At 45.9% G+C, this 14,977-nt stretch overlaps 1 protein-coding gene across 3 annotated transcripts in view; it reads left to right on the top strand.

Moving 5' to 3' along the window:
* Positions 1-14,977, top strand: part of PLEKHH3 (pleckstrin homology, MyTH4 and FERM domain containing H3) — a 187,654-nt gene that overhangs the window by 148,403 nt on the left and 24,274 nt on the right. For 2 of the 3 annotated variants that reach the window (XM_033918207.1, XM_033918212.1), the window contains 2 exons: positions 5,492-5,699; positions 5,807-5,943. In XM_033918207.1, the coding sequence (XP_033774098.1) occupies positions 5,492-5,699; positions 5,807-5,943 (345 nt within the window). The remainder of the gene's footprint in view (positions 1-5,491; positions 5,700-5,806; positions 5,944-14,977) is intronic. The other variant, XM_033918211.1, reaches the window with a different exon arrangement.

Genomic DNA, 14,977 nt, shown 5'->3' with positions numbered 1-14,977 from the left:
CACAGTTTTTGTTTTTGAGACTTCCCTGATTTCAATGGAAATTTTGGGTGTTTTTGTCGTTTTAGATGTGCCCAGCAGCAGGTTTTGCAGCCCTCCACTACATTTCATTTCCTTGATTGATAAGGCCATTTATAACAATCCAGTAGTGACCAAAATTGGAGCCCATTATCAGGTTTTACCAAATTTGGAAAAAAATGAACCAGGCTGCTAGAGGGATAAGCCTTAATCTACATTTTTAATTGTGTCCGTTCCTCTGTCACTATCCTATATAATAAAACCCTAAGCACGCACTTAGTTTTGTGATCCCTGCCGCCATGTTTTCTGATCCGTGGCCGAATTCTATTTTAGAACGCGGCAGCAGGGAACACTCTGGCCACTCCGCTCCACCCGCCCTGACTCACTGTAAGGCCCGCTGTTTGTCGTCATCGCCCCCCTTCCCCCCTGCGTGCACCCATTCCCGCCGCATCCAAACCCCCGTTGACCCTCCCATGACATCATCGGTGACGCAGCAGAGGAAATCAGGGCAGTAGAAGGCCCCGAAGCAGCGTATTTAGAATGCTGCAGATGCCACTGGAGCCAGGAGGTTTGTCGGTCGTCTCGCGGTGGGAGGGTCGGATGGGCGGGTCAATGGGGTCGGCTGCACGGCGGCAGTAGTGGCGGTGGGGGAAATGGAAAGATGCTGCTCAAGGGTTCTATTGTACAGGGAGATGGGAGGGAGGGAGGCAGGCAGGCTTTGGAGGTGGGGGTGGGACAAAGTCTGAAAGGCAGTGAGGGGAACATAGGAAGGAGACACTGAGGGCACTAAGGACATAGGAAGAGGGCCACAGAGAGACAGGCAGGCATGGCACAACAGTGAAATAGGCAGGCAGGGAGACAGAGACAGAAAAAATGATACAGCATCCAAGGAGAGAGAGACAAAGAAAAAAAAAAAAGATAGACATCTACTCTAGCACCCGTTAATGTAACGGGCTTAAACACTAGTAACTATATAAATGAAATAAATGAATAAAACCTGTCACCATGCTGATTGGCCACTTTGATCGCAGTTGTTCTGTAGTTAAGACAACACAATACTAGACTGAAAATCTAATGTTATACATTCGTACCTGCCTTTATATACTTGGTAGGAGAATGTGTTAACTTGATTTTGTTAGTGAGGGGAAAGAGGAAAGAGTATTGTTTAAAATGACATTTATAAATGTGAAACAGTAGTTTGGGCAAAGCAGTTTTGAAATAATTGGCTCCACTGGGTCAGAAGATCCTTTATAAAGATAAAATCCAAAAGTAGGGCCCAGATGCAGCTGGAGGCAGAGTGCAAAGGTTAGGGTTACCTTATGGCTCCAGAAAAAGCAACGGAAGTAGAACTCGGATATCTCAATCCTTTCTCTAGAACCATGTGGTAACCCTAGCATTGGTGTTATCTTGAAAATCCTGCTCTCTGCTGTTTCTGCACCAGTCATCTGCTCTTTCTCATACAAGTAGATTTCTTTTACCTAGAAAATAGCATTTGCCTGTAATTTTAGTAGGCTCCCCTTCCACACACACACTCCCAGACATCAGCTTGCATCACTCAGCCCTGAGAGGATGCTGGCAGTCCTCCTCTGATAGTGCCTTTCTGGGAAGGTATTGGAGAGAAGAGGGTTTGTTAAGAACATGGAGATTAGGAGCGCTCTGCTCTTGTATTTGGAGCTTGGGCCTTTGGAGGCAGAGGTTCAATAGTCAGCCATTGGCAGTGAGCATTTTGATCTCCACTAAGGTGTTATTCCCAGATATTCAAAGCCAAGACCTGTGAGGGCTTTGGCTTTGAGTATCCTATTATTTTTAAGGTGGGTAACACTTAGCCACTTATGACAATATTCAGCACTTATTTATTTATTTGGCAAAGGGAGATTAAAGCCCAGATTTTCAAAACTTTAACGCCGTCGCTAAACTTTTTACCAGCTTTTTAGCCTGTATGCATTTTAGCGGCGGATTATCAAGCTTTCTAGCAGTCTCTGACAATGACATGCAAATGGACTTTTCAACATTGAAATGAGCCCTCTGGCGGATTCTTAAAAAATTCCGAGCCATTTTCGAAAAGCGGCATTGGCTTTTGGTGATAAAAATAAGTGACTGGTCCAGGGGTGTCGGTAAAAGCATAACAGTGTCGGAGACTGCTAGAAAGCCGTGTTGTGATGCAGAGGGAGAATGCTCATTTTCTCCCCTTACATCACCCCTCCCCCCTCTCCAGCAGCAGGAGAGATGTCGATTCTCTCCCGCTGCCAAGAAACGCCTGCTGCCACACGGCCGTGCGCCCCCCCTGCAATGGAAGATATGCCCACTCTCTCCCACGGCCAAGTGACCCCCCCGCCACCCACTGCCAAGTGACCCCCCTGCCATACAACACCTCCCCCACCTCCGACACCCCCTTACCTCTGATCTGAGGGATGTGGATTCCCTCCTCCTAGTTGGTCTGCGTTGTCCAAAATGGGCCTTTCCCTCGCACCGGGGAGGGGCCTGAGATTCTTATCAGCTGGCTGTTTAAAGAAGGGTACCACAAGCTTGCCCTCATTTCAAAAAATAAAAATAAAAAAAATATGGGAGATGTCAGCCTAGCTATCGCTACCATTCAGCATTTTCAGTTGGCATTACTTATGTCAGCGAAGGCCTATGGGAAATTATATCAATCTGACTCTGGCATGGGAATGCAGATAGACCCAGAGGGCAGGGAAACTGTTTTAAGTAGCCCTGATTGAATCATGACTAGCTAAAAGGTGTTAATGTCTGATTAAGAGGGTGCTTAGGACAATGGGTCCAGGTGCACAGATAACTTAATCAGAAACTATTGTCAGAGACAGACTGGAAATACATATATGCCCATAGCCTATTCTTCGGCTGTTTACTAAGGAGGGGAAGATTTAACTTTTATTGAAGCTCAATAGTTTTCTATACACAGAATAAGATTCCAAGGTATAAAAGCCTCCTCTCTGTTCTATCTATCTCTGGAGGAGCGGGGTCTTGGCTCTCCCTCTCTCTGTCTATCCTTCCCTTTATCTATGGAACACGAAGCTTAGACCATCCCCCTTTTCTCTCTCTCTGGCTCTTCCTAGAACTGCAAGCTTCTATGTCTCTCTTTGTTTCTGGACTATGTAAGGCAGGGAAACTGCTTTGCTCTCTACTTAATTGTAATGCTTAATTGTAATGCTTATAAATATTGCTTTTCTGTAAGCCTATTTCTATAATATATTCTTTATGCAATCACCTCTGGCTGTGCCTATTATTTGATTCTACTTCCTGGTGAAACTTCAGTGAGGGAACTGAATCTGAGACCAGCGTTTGTCAGTACGCCTTTCACCATACATTGGGTGGGCCACTAACAAAACTGACAATTCTGATTGGCCCAAGTTGTATAAGGCCCCTTCGCAGTGCACCAGGAAGGGGCCTAAGGCTCTGATTGGCCCATACACCTAAGGCTCCTCCTATGAGGCGTCTGGGCTAATCAGAGCCTTAGGCCCCTTCCTGGTACATCTGGGGAGGGGCCTGAGACTCTGATTGACCCAGGTTGTTTAAGGCCCCTCCCATGGGCCAGCTAGGAGGGGGGAATCCGCTTCCTTCAGGTTATCTACTTAGAGGTAAGGGGGAGGGGGTGGGCATCTCTCCTGCTGCAGGGGGTGCGCGCAGCCAGGAGATTGAACATCTTTCCTGGTGTTGTGTTGGGGGGGGGAGTTATGTGTTGGGGGTTTTTTTTTACGCATGTGCCCATCGCTATCGCCAGCAATGGGCACACACAAATTTAGAGAATCTTCACTGCTGTCCGTCGACCTCATTTGCATGCGTGATTTTTTTTGAGAATGTCTTGCTTTTTTCAATTCGCTATTAAAATGGCTGCATTAGCAGACTGTCACTTTTTTAAATGATTTTTTGAGAATCCTGGCCTAAATGGCTTGCCCAAGGTCACAAGGAGCAGTGTGGGATTTGAACCCACAACCTCTGGGTGCTGAGGCTATAGCTTTAACCACTGCACCACACACTCCCCACTTAAGTGGACATAGTTTACAACATAAAATAGGACAGACTTTTCTACAATCTCATTTATGCAATAAATCTGATCCTTAAAGGGCCATGTGCTGACTTTGCCTCTGGAGCACCAGCAACATACCGTAGTTGGCTTTGATTTATGCACTAAACACGATATTCAACAGCACTTAGCTTGCTAAATGCCACTGGGTATTAGAGGCTAGCCACGACCAAGTGTTTTAGCCCCAGAATTCCTAATGTTCTAGTCTGACTCTAAATAAGCAATCCTCAACTCCCTGTGGTGCAGAGTATCCCTCTGTGTGTGGGTAATGCACCACTTCTCTCCTGCTGCCCATCTTCGCCTCCCCCTCCATCCCAGTTAAAATCAAGAGGACCATGAAAGAATCTCAGGACTCCTGTCTCTCACAGTGACAGTGAAGGAGCCACTTAAAGTGCTGGGAAGCCTTCTCTCACAGGCTCCTTTCCGTAATCTCCTTTTTTAAAAAATTGAGATGGAATGCCCTTTGCTGTATAATCCTGCATCTCAGTCGGGCAGTTCCAGTTATCACACAGTCAACCTACGTGTTATCTTTTGCAGAAGGGACTTGTAGGATCTCAACTCTATGTCCTGAGTTCATACAATAAAAAATAATAATAGACAGACTAGCTGACTTTTTTTCCCTCTATACGTCTCTATATCCTATGCATTTTTTGTAGTTCCATCCCTTACTTCTTGTATCTTAATATATGTCTGTCCTTGTCTAAAATTTGTACTCCCATGGTTTTAATTTAATTTTATGGTATGCCGCTTAGAAATTTGATATGTGGGTTAACAAATTTTAATAAATCTGAATCTTGATATTCGGAGCGATTTGGCAGGAGAGGCTTTTGCTGCTTAAATTGCCCAGAACACCTAACTGCCAGTATTAAGCAACTCTTAACTGGTTAGTGCCTGAGCCATAACTGGTTAACTTGTAAGCATTCTGTGGGTGGAGTTGTCACTTATGTGGTGAGGTGCCACTATTAAGTCCTTGACCACATAAGAAAACCACTTAAATTGGGCTACACAAATAGCAGTCTTATCTTTAAGCGGTTCAGCTTTTGCGGTCAAGGGCTGACCACATAAGTTTTAGCAATCAAACTATAATCAGTCATTCAGTGGCAATGCCCGGACATGGCCTGGCAATAGAGTTGATGGCACACACAAAAACACTGACTATCATCAGCTAAATTGTGGCTGGTCAGATTCTACATGTTATGAAGCTAACTTTTAGAAATCTGTAAATGTAGCAGATTGAAGGGTTTAAAGGCAGCTGCCTATTTTCATAAAGTGTACGGTCCTAGGATAGGAGGTAGGAAGCCAACCTTCAGCACCAACAACCCAGGTGTAAGCTGAGATTCATTTCAGCCAGTCTAGCTGCTCTATTATCTACGGATGCTTTTTATTCTGCATTTTTTCACAGGATTCTTTCACTCTGCTCTTCCACCTGTCCAGGTCCCAAGCTCGTTTTCCAGACACTGAGATTGATAAGTATTCGGTGTTTATCTCCCAGTCGCTGGAGAAGACCACACTGCGGGAGTGCGTACCGTCTTGGGAGGAAATCCTGGTGTTGATCCATCGGCAAGAGATGCTGTGCACGATCCACTACCCAGGAGCTGGTTTCTGTCAGATTTCCATCAATTCACACACCACTGCCGACGAGGTGAATGTCCCGTCCGTTGAATGTGAGGCAAAGACATTGGGCAAGCAAAGCCTGCATGTGGTCACATTACACTCCCTTTTAACCAGCTGTCATGTCTTACTGCTTAGGTGGTGAAGATGATGATTGATAAGCTTGGCCTGGGTCTCAGCCGTAATGTTTTTGCTCTGTATGAACAGACCAGCCAGCGAGAGCAAGCCGTGGGCAAGACCACCATCGTTGCAGACATTCTCACCAGGTTTGAAAAGTAAATGCTCCATCTCATTCTCTGTTTTATAAGCTACTTTCTGTTTTAAAGGGACCTGTACCCAAGAGAATGACACGGTGACAAATTTGTCCCCATCCCCGCAGGAACTCGATTTCCCCATCCTGTCCCCATTCCTGTAAGCTCTGTCTTAATCACACAAGCCTCGAACATTTATGATTTTAAAGTGTTTGATGCTTGTGCAGATGAGGATGGAGTTTGCAGGAATGGGGCAAAGACAGGAAAAAAACTTGCTGGGACGGGGAAAAAATTGTCCCCTTGTCATTCTCTACTGTATGCCTCTCTCCCAGGGAGCAAATGCTTGTATTTATTACAGCTGAGGCTGACCTTCAGCACTTACTTTCTTTCATCAAATATATTTTGGGAAGGCTGAAAAGGCAACTGCAGATGAAGCAGAAAGAGTGAAATTTCTCTCTTCCAGTCTCTAAAGTAATTTCTAGGAGAAAAGGAAGAGAAGAGAGTGTAGCATTCACTTGGGTATCAACTAACTTGAAAACACCGGACTATCAATAAAGTTTTCCCAAGAAGCAGCAAGAAATGAACAAGTTGATAAGAACATAAGATTTGCTGCTGCTGGATCAGACCAGTGGTCCATCGTGCCCAGCAGTCTGCTCACGCGGCAGCCCTTAGGTCAAAGACCATTTTGAGTCTAGCCTTACCTGCATATGTTCTGGTCCATCCCTGAAGGGTGCTTTCCCCTATAGCAGCCTCTGGAAGAGCGTTCCAGATTTCTACCACTTTCTGGGTGAGGAAGAACTTCCTTACGTTTGTACGGAATCTTTCCCCTTTTAACTTTAGCGAGTGCCCTCTCGTTCTCTTCACTTTGGAGAGGGTGAACAATCTCTCTTTTTCTACTAAGTCAATTCCCTTCAATATCTTGAATGTTTCGATCATATCCCCTCTGTCTCCTCTTTTCAAGGGAGAAGAGGCCCAGTTTCTCTAGCCTCTCATTGTACGGCAACTCCTCCAGTTTCTTAACCATTTTTGTCGCTCTTCTCTGGACCCTTTCGAATAGTACTAAGTTCTTTTTCAAGTATGGTGACCAGTGTTGGATGCAGTATTCCAGGTGGGGGCGTACCATGGTCCGGTACAGCGGCATAACCTTCTCTGATCTGTTTGTGATCCCTTTTTTAATCAATCCTAGCATTCTATTTGCCCTCTTCGCCGCCTCCGCACATTGCACAGACTGTTTAATTGACTTGCCTACAAGTATGTCTGATTCTCTTTCCTGGGGGCTCTCTCTGAGTATAGCACCAGATATCCTGTATTCGTGCATATGATTTTTGTTACCGACATGCATCACCTTGCACTTATCCAAGTTGAACCTCATTTGCCATTTTGTGGCCCATTCCTCGAGTGTGTGTGTCTCGTAATAATAACAGCTTATATACCGCAATACTGTGAAGTTCTATGCGGTTTACAGAAGATTAAGCAAAGGTAACAAATTGAATTGACTTTAAGAGGGGAGGAAGAAAGAGAATTAATAGGACAGGAAATTCATTGTTGAGGAGAGAGTGATCAAAAGGACAAGTTAATTGCTATAAGGGGAGAGAGAAGAGAGGATCAGTTGTCTAGATGCTTTAGGAACAAGTGTGTTTTTAGACGTTTCCTAAATTCCCCATAAGTAGTGGGCTAAAGCAATTGTTCTAGGTCTTTACCCCATGATGTTGCTTGGTGTGAGAGAAGGTCTTCACAATCCTTCTGTGTCCTCACTACTCTGAATAATTTTGTATCGTCCGCAAATTTAATCACCTCACTTTATATCTAGGTGGATTTTTTGTTTGTTTGTGTTTAACTTCTGATTGCATGGAAACAGTAACTTTAGAACTGGCCATGCAAGTGGATGTGGTTGGTGTATGTGTAAATAGCAGCTGCTTTAGAAGAGGAGGTCTAAGCAAAGTTTCCCTTTTTAAAATTGTTGCTTACTTGCATATATTTACACCTCCTCCAAAGGGAGCTATATTTATGTATCTGTCTGGATTTACAAAGTATAGGGAGGAGCATTTTGCACTTAAGTGGCTCTTATAAAATTATGACATGGGTTTCGCATGGGTCAAGGTGTGTACTTTTCATGTGTTTTGGGGACAGAGCAGAGAGTATGTGTATAAATGATGAAATATCCACTAAAATAGCTTACTTTAGCTGCATTCACTTGCACCTGTCCTGAGCTGTTGTAAAAGCCCATCTGCAGTTGCATTTTAACCTGGAATTGTTGCAGCTGAGAAGCACACAAATACATATTTGCCTATATCAGCCATTGCCAACCCAGTGACCTGGATTGGCCACCATGAAGATGGACTGGGCTAGATGGACCATTGGTCTGACCCAGTAAGGCTATTCTTATGTCCTTGGGGGCACACCTACTCCCCTTAAGGTTTTTGGGATATGCCCAATGAATATGCATGAGATAGATTTGCATTGCATACATTCATTGTGGATGTCTTGAAAACCCAGTGGGACTAGGTGTGCCCTGAGGATTGGGTTAGGAATGGCTGGTCTACATTGATTTGCCTTTTGTTTTGTAGTTTTACAGCCACACTCGGTGGTTTACATACAGGTACTTCAAACATTTTTCACTGTCTGTCCTGGCGGGCTCAAAATATATCTAATGTACCTGGGGCAATGGGGGATTAAATGACTTGCCCAGGGTTACAAGGAGCAGTGTGGGATTTGAACCCACATAGGGTGCTGAGGCTGTAGCTCTAACCACTATGCCAAAATAGGCACTTACTTGGACTTTACAAATGTAGAGGGTAATCTATCTTTAGTTTTTAATCTACACCCAAGCCAGCATGATTTAGCTGGCCAGGAACCAGTCCCATTTGGCTGGCTATCCCTGATACTGTGAATATCTTGCTCGCTAGCTACCCTGGTGACCAGCTATGTTGTGTGACACCACCAGTCACTGCTGGATGACTAAAGCACGCAGTCAGATAGATCCACCTAAAAGGCAGCTCTATCGTTGGCTGTTTTACCTTGGTTGGCTAGGTGTGAGCTGCTGATTTTTACTCCAGATATTGAATGCCAACAACCCTGGCACTGAATATCAGGATTGCCACCGACCATGGGAGGCAGCCAAGCTGTCTCCTGTGATTCAATATCTGACCCACTTATGTGTATCCGGTGCTGCCTTTTCTGCATGTAAACCCTGCCTTTCTAAAATTTACCTCCTTTAATTTTCTACATGCATGAAAATTGTGTGAACTTAGTCTAGTGTGTCTTCAAGTATCTCGTACATATTTGTTTAGAGGGTGGCTCTGGGCATGCGTTGGGAGGTGCTGACTTAGAACTCATAGTGAAACTGATGTTGCCCAATAAGGTGTCCATAGCACTCCAGGATGAGGAATGAGAGAGTAAAACAGAGCATCACAATGCCTCTATCACTCCCTGGTACAAGACTGGCTGCTCCACCTCAGAAAAAGTGCCAAGAAGGTCAACCAAAATGTATTTCATCTGTATTTTATGTACTTGCCCAGTTGTTGTGAACCGCCTAGAACTCTCTTGTTATGGCAGTATATAAGAATAAATTATTACTATTATTATAAAGGGCTGAGGGGGAGAAATGATGAGTGGATGGACTGGTAAATGTGAATCCATTAGTTTACTCTTCCAAACAGTACAAAAATATGTGAAGCAAATAGAGAAAACATCTTCTGTATCGCTTGATAGACTGGTATAGTTCCTTACGGATGGGTATTATACCTCACTGCTACCAGCAGGTGGACACTGAGCTCAAACTTGTATATCAGCATAGCATCCCCTCTACTAATCCAGTCTTCCTCAGTCTCCGATAGAGTGGTAAGCTAATTTTGGCTCCTCTCTTAGCCCTGTTGGACTTTTGTGTTTGGACTCCTGATTCCCCTTTTGTGCTGGATAGAGCTTGGGTGGGTCCTGTTTGGGGATCCGTCTGAACTCGGGGGTGTTAAACCTGGAGGGTCTCGTGCTGGGTCCCTCCCCCCACCTTTCTCAACCTCCCCATATTTTTGTAGAGGGGCCTCAGCGCAGGCAGCCTGGCCTCCTGGTTGGTCATCCTTCCAGCTTGAGAGCCGTGGAGTCTGTTCTGTAAGTAAAAAGATATATATATCCTGAGGTGTGTCGGTCTAAAGGGCTCATTTCCCTTTATAACTGCCTTTTTTCTGTTATTTCTCATCTAACCGGCACTTTCTTTGCAGCTAGTGTGCTTTCAGCACAATGAGCACTTTTAAAGGGAAAAAGTGCTCATTGTGCTCCAGATAAGAGGTACTCGCGGCCGGCCTGTGCAAGCGTTGTGCAGGCCGGAGCAGTGGGGAAGCCTCGTCGGCAGCAGATGCCGGCGGCCAGGACACCCTGCTGAAAGTACATCACGAGTTGGATTCGGATCGCAGGGAAGTCCGGGCTTCCCCTGACGCCCACGCAAAGGGTTCCCCAGCCGCCGATGGTCAGGGAGAAAAGGATTCCCTTACTGCCAGAACGGCTGGGGATTCCTTTTTCACGTCGGTCAGTTCCTCGGCCTCAGCGTTAGGAAAGTCCTAGGCTTTTCAGACATGGCAGGCCACAGGAGGTCTGATTTTGGCGGTTTCAGGTCCAATTTCGGCGGGAACCTCCTCCTTCATCTCAGTGACCTCAGGTGACCTTCCTCCTGTTCTGGAAATACAGGGGCAAGCTATGGCAGGGTCCCCTGTTGTGGCAGGGAGTCCCTTGGGGCTGCCAGGGTTTTTTCCCCCTGACTTTTTAATAGCACTTTGTAAAGCTTATGTGCTGGTGGCAGGAGGTTCCTTGTCCACTCCGCGGGTCTCGAGGAGGATTTTTTTTCTCTTGACGTCTTCCCTGGCACAGCCCCACACAGTGGCGATTTTGCCCCCCTATTCTCCTCTCATCCCAATGCCCTTGGGATAAGGATTTTTTCCCCAGAGGAGCAGGATGTGATTGAGGAGGACCTGGACCCTGGGGAGAATTCCAGGATCCTCTTGGGGGGTCGGATTCCACCAGCGAGGGGTTCGAGCACCCCCAAGCTGGCAAAGATGCGTCTGTGGTGCGCATTTTTCAGCAGGAAGAGCTTCATGAGTTAATTATGCAGGTCTCCTTGGTTTTGCACTTTGAGGACCACGTGTAAGAGCCCCCGTGTACGGCGGACCCTTTGCTTAAGGGGATTCGCTCTGCTTCCTGCTCTCTTCCTATGCATCAGGATATTCAGGATGTTATGCTCACTCAGTGGCAGGTGCCGGAAGCCCCTTTTCAGTTTATGCGCTCCATGGCCCGCCTGTATCCCATTCCTGAGGGGGATAGGGACACTTTGAAGTCACCCTTGGTGGACGCGGTGGTCTTGGCCATTTCTAAGAGGCATACTGTGTCTGTTGAGGGCAGTGCGGTCTTGAAGGACCTGGAGGAAAGTAAGTTCGAGTCCCTCCTTAAACAGACTTTTGATGTGATGGCTTTGTTGGTCCAGGCGGAGATGTGTGGTGGGCTAGTGGCTCGGGCGCGTTTTCGATGGGCCCAGCATGTTCTTGACAGTAAAGAGGTGAATTGGAACTTGCTAGCAAGAAGTGGCCAAAACTGAATTGGGTGTTTCTTATCTCTCGGATGCCATGTATGACCTCTTGCGAGCTTCTGCCAAGTCTTTGGCTCTTGGAGTGGCAGCACACCATACCTTGTGGCTTTGCACTTGGTTGGCGGTTTCGGCGTCCAAAGCTAAGTTGACAAAGTTCCCTTTTAAGGGGTCTTTCTTGTTTGGTGAGGACCTAGTCAGGTTGGTTCAGACTCTCACTGATTCCAAAGTGCCTCATTTGCCTGAGGATAGGCCTCAGCCGTTGGCTTGAGGTGGCGCTGCTTATGGTCTGGGTGGAGTCGCACCTTCAAGAAATAACAGCATCTCACATTGTCGGAGTGGAGAATGTTCAGGCGGACTTCCTAAGTCATCACGTGCTAGATCTAGGAGAGTGGTGTTTAAGCCCGGTGGCTTTTCAGTTGATAGTGCAGTCTTGGGGTCAGCCCCTCATGGACTTGATGGCTACAAGTATCAACGCCAAAACACCCCGCTTCTTCAGTCATCGCAGGGACGGTCAGGCCGAGGGCCTGGATGGTTTGGTTCAACCATGGCCAATGGAGGGGCTATTATATGTGTTCCCTCCGTGGCCATTAGTGGGCAGTTCTTCTCCGCATAATTCTCCATCCAGGCCTCGTGGTTCTGGTGGCTCCGGATTGGCCTCGACGACCGTGGTACGCGGATCTGGTGAGGCATCTTGTGGCGGATCCTCTTCCTCTCTTGGACTACCTTCTAACTCCATTCCAATGTTTGATCTGGGTCCCTTCTGCCTTACGGCTTGGCTCTTGAATGGGGTCGCCTAGGTAAGAAGGGGTATTCAGATAAAGTGATCTCAACTCTCTTAAGGTCCCGGAGGCTTTCCTCCTCGCGAGCTTATGTGAGGGTTTGGCGTCTATTTGAGGAGTGGTGTCCTGCACGTGGAGTGGTCTCTTTTCGCGCTTCCCTGTCTAACATCTTAGAGTTCTTGTAGGATGGCCTGGATAGGGGACTGGTTTGGACTTCTCTTCGGGTTCAGCTTGTGGCCTTGTCAGCCTTTCAGGGGTTAGTGAAAGGTCAGCGTTTGACTGCCATTCCTGATGTGCTTTGCTTCTTGTGAGCGGCCCAGTTGCTAAGGCCTTCCATGTGGCCCTCTGTTCCATCGTGGGTTCTGTCAATTCTAGTGCGCCCTCCTTTTGAACCGTTGGGTGACTGCTCTATGAAGGACCTTACTCTTAAAGCGGTCTTCTTGGTGGCCATTACTTCAGCTAGACATGTCTCTGAGCTGCAGGCTTTCTCTTGTAGGGCTCCCTTCTTGGAGTTTTCTAGGGAGCAAGTTGTCTTGAGGCTTGTTCCTTCTTTTCTGCCAAAAATAGTTTCTCCTTTTCATGTCAATCAATCTGTGGTCCTCTTGGTGTTGGGTAGTCGGGAGGGCTCTTCTGAGCAAAGTCGGCTATGCAAGTTGGATGCCTGTCGGGTCCTTCGCTCTTATGTACAGAGGACCCAGGAGATCAGGAAATCAGATCATCTCTTTGTCCTTCTAGCGGATCCTCGTAAGGGGGATGGTGCTTCTAAGGCTACTATTATGCAATGGATCAAGGAGACTATTGCTTCTGCTTATTTTCTGAAGAAGAAGCCTGTTGCAGAATTTCTCAAGGCTCATTCCACTAGGGGTCAGGCAGCTTCTTGGGCTGAGTCTTATCTAGCACCTCCAGTGGATATTTGCAAAGCTGCCAGCTTCTTGGTCTTCTCTGCATTCCTTTGTAAGACACTACCTTGTGGATGTTCAAGTGCGTCGGGATGTGGTGTTCGGTGAACGTGTTCTGGTGTCAGCCCTTCGGGGGTCCCTCCCTTGATGGGTACTGCTTTGGTATGTTCCATCGGTAAGGAACTATATCAAGTGATACAAAAAGAGAAATTAGGTTGTTACCTGCTAATTTTCTTTCTGTTAGTCTGTAGACCGGTATAGTTCCCCACCCTATCTGTTTTTGTGCGGTGATTGTGGGTTTTTGCTCGCGTGCAGATCTTGAATTTTTCTGCGGGTTCTAGTATTTTTCTAGGGCCGGGGAGAAGTAAGAACAGCGGCTATGGCTCAGCTGGTGAGCTGTGGGGATGATTTCTGTTCCAGGTTTATGTTCACAATATAAACGACTGGGGAGATATAAGAAGGAAGTTCCTAAAGGTCAATGATATCCTGACACTGGTAAAGGAACCAATTAAGCTACTTTAAATGCTTTTAACCTAGAGTAGTGCTCAGACTCCAAAGATGGATTGTAAGAACTCAATATGGGGACAAGCCCCTGTAGAGATTCTTATGGTATCTATCATTGCACCATTTTGTGGTTAAAGGTAGTTTAAAGTATTGTTAAAGCCTTGTTCATGATTGAATTAGTCCATAAAGAAGCGTAATGTCCAATAGTAAATAAACTTCAAATTGATAATCTCAAAAATAGACTTAGCTTGAAAAATATCAACAGCAAGTGTTCAGCTGGGTCCCAGCTGAACACTTGCTGTTGATATTTTTCAAGCTAAGTCTATTTTTGAGATTATCAATTTGAAGTTTATTTACTATTGGACATTACGCTTCTTTATGGACTAATTCAATCATGAACAAGGCTTTAACAATACTTTAAACTACCTTTAACCACAAAATGGTGCAATGATAGATACCATAAGAATCTCTACAGGGGCTTGTCCCCATATTGAGTTCTTACAATCCATCTTTGGAGTCTGAGCACTACTCTAGGTTAAAAGCATTTAAAGTAGCTTAATTGGTTCCTTTACCAGTGCCAGGTTTATGTTCTACACATGTTCCAGCAGTGGGTTTATAAGTATATGTTGGTTTTCTCCACGCCTGTTCGGAGTGTGTTATACTGTTTTCAGTTAAGAATTTTCCTAGGTTCTGCTTGGCTATTCGGCAGACTGGATTAGTAGAGGGGATGCTATGCTAATATACGAGCTTGATCTCAGTCTCCACCTGCTGGTAGCAGTGAGGTATAATACCCATCCATAAGGAACTATACCGGTCTACAAACTAACAGAAAGAAAATTAGCAGGTAAGAACCTAATTTCTGCTTTTCACTCAATACATAGTTAACCTCTGGCACTTGTTTCAAGATGATGTGGTAAAAACAGCATAGCTGGGTTTAAAAAATGTTTGGACAAATTCCTGGAAGAAAAGTCTGCAGCTCATTAAGTACAGGCCAGCCGAAACCAATTTTTTTTTTTTTCCCGGCTGAAACTGAATCTGAGGCTAAAATTAGCTGAAACTGGCTCCACTCCAGATAGCATAGCACAGTTCTAGTATGCATGGAACAGAGCATGGCATGTATCCTGATTGCAAACAAGCCCCACTCCCCGTTTCTAAGGCCTCCAATTTTGGTGGTGGTGTAGTGGTTAGCCAGGGCAGGAGTAATCCCCATTCGGACAAGATTGATGCTGGAATTCCCAGCAGCCATTTTGACACAGAAGCTGGCATAGGCAGGAGTGATTGGGGATGAGCCTCTACTATTAAGGTAG

Source organism: Geotrypetes seraphini, chromosome 13, assembly GCF_902459505.1.
Source record: "Geotrypetes seraphini chromosome 13, aGeoSer1.1, whole genome shotgun sequence".
In the NCBI taxonomy this organism is placed as follows: Eukaryota; Metazoa; Chordata; class Amphibia; order Gymnophiona; family Dermophiidae; genus Geotrypetes; species Geotrypetes seraphini.
This window is presented reverse-complemented; position numbering and strand designations above follow the sequence as displayed.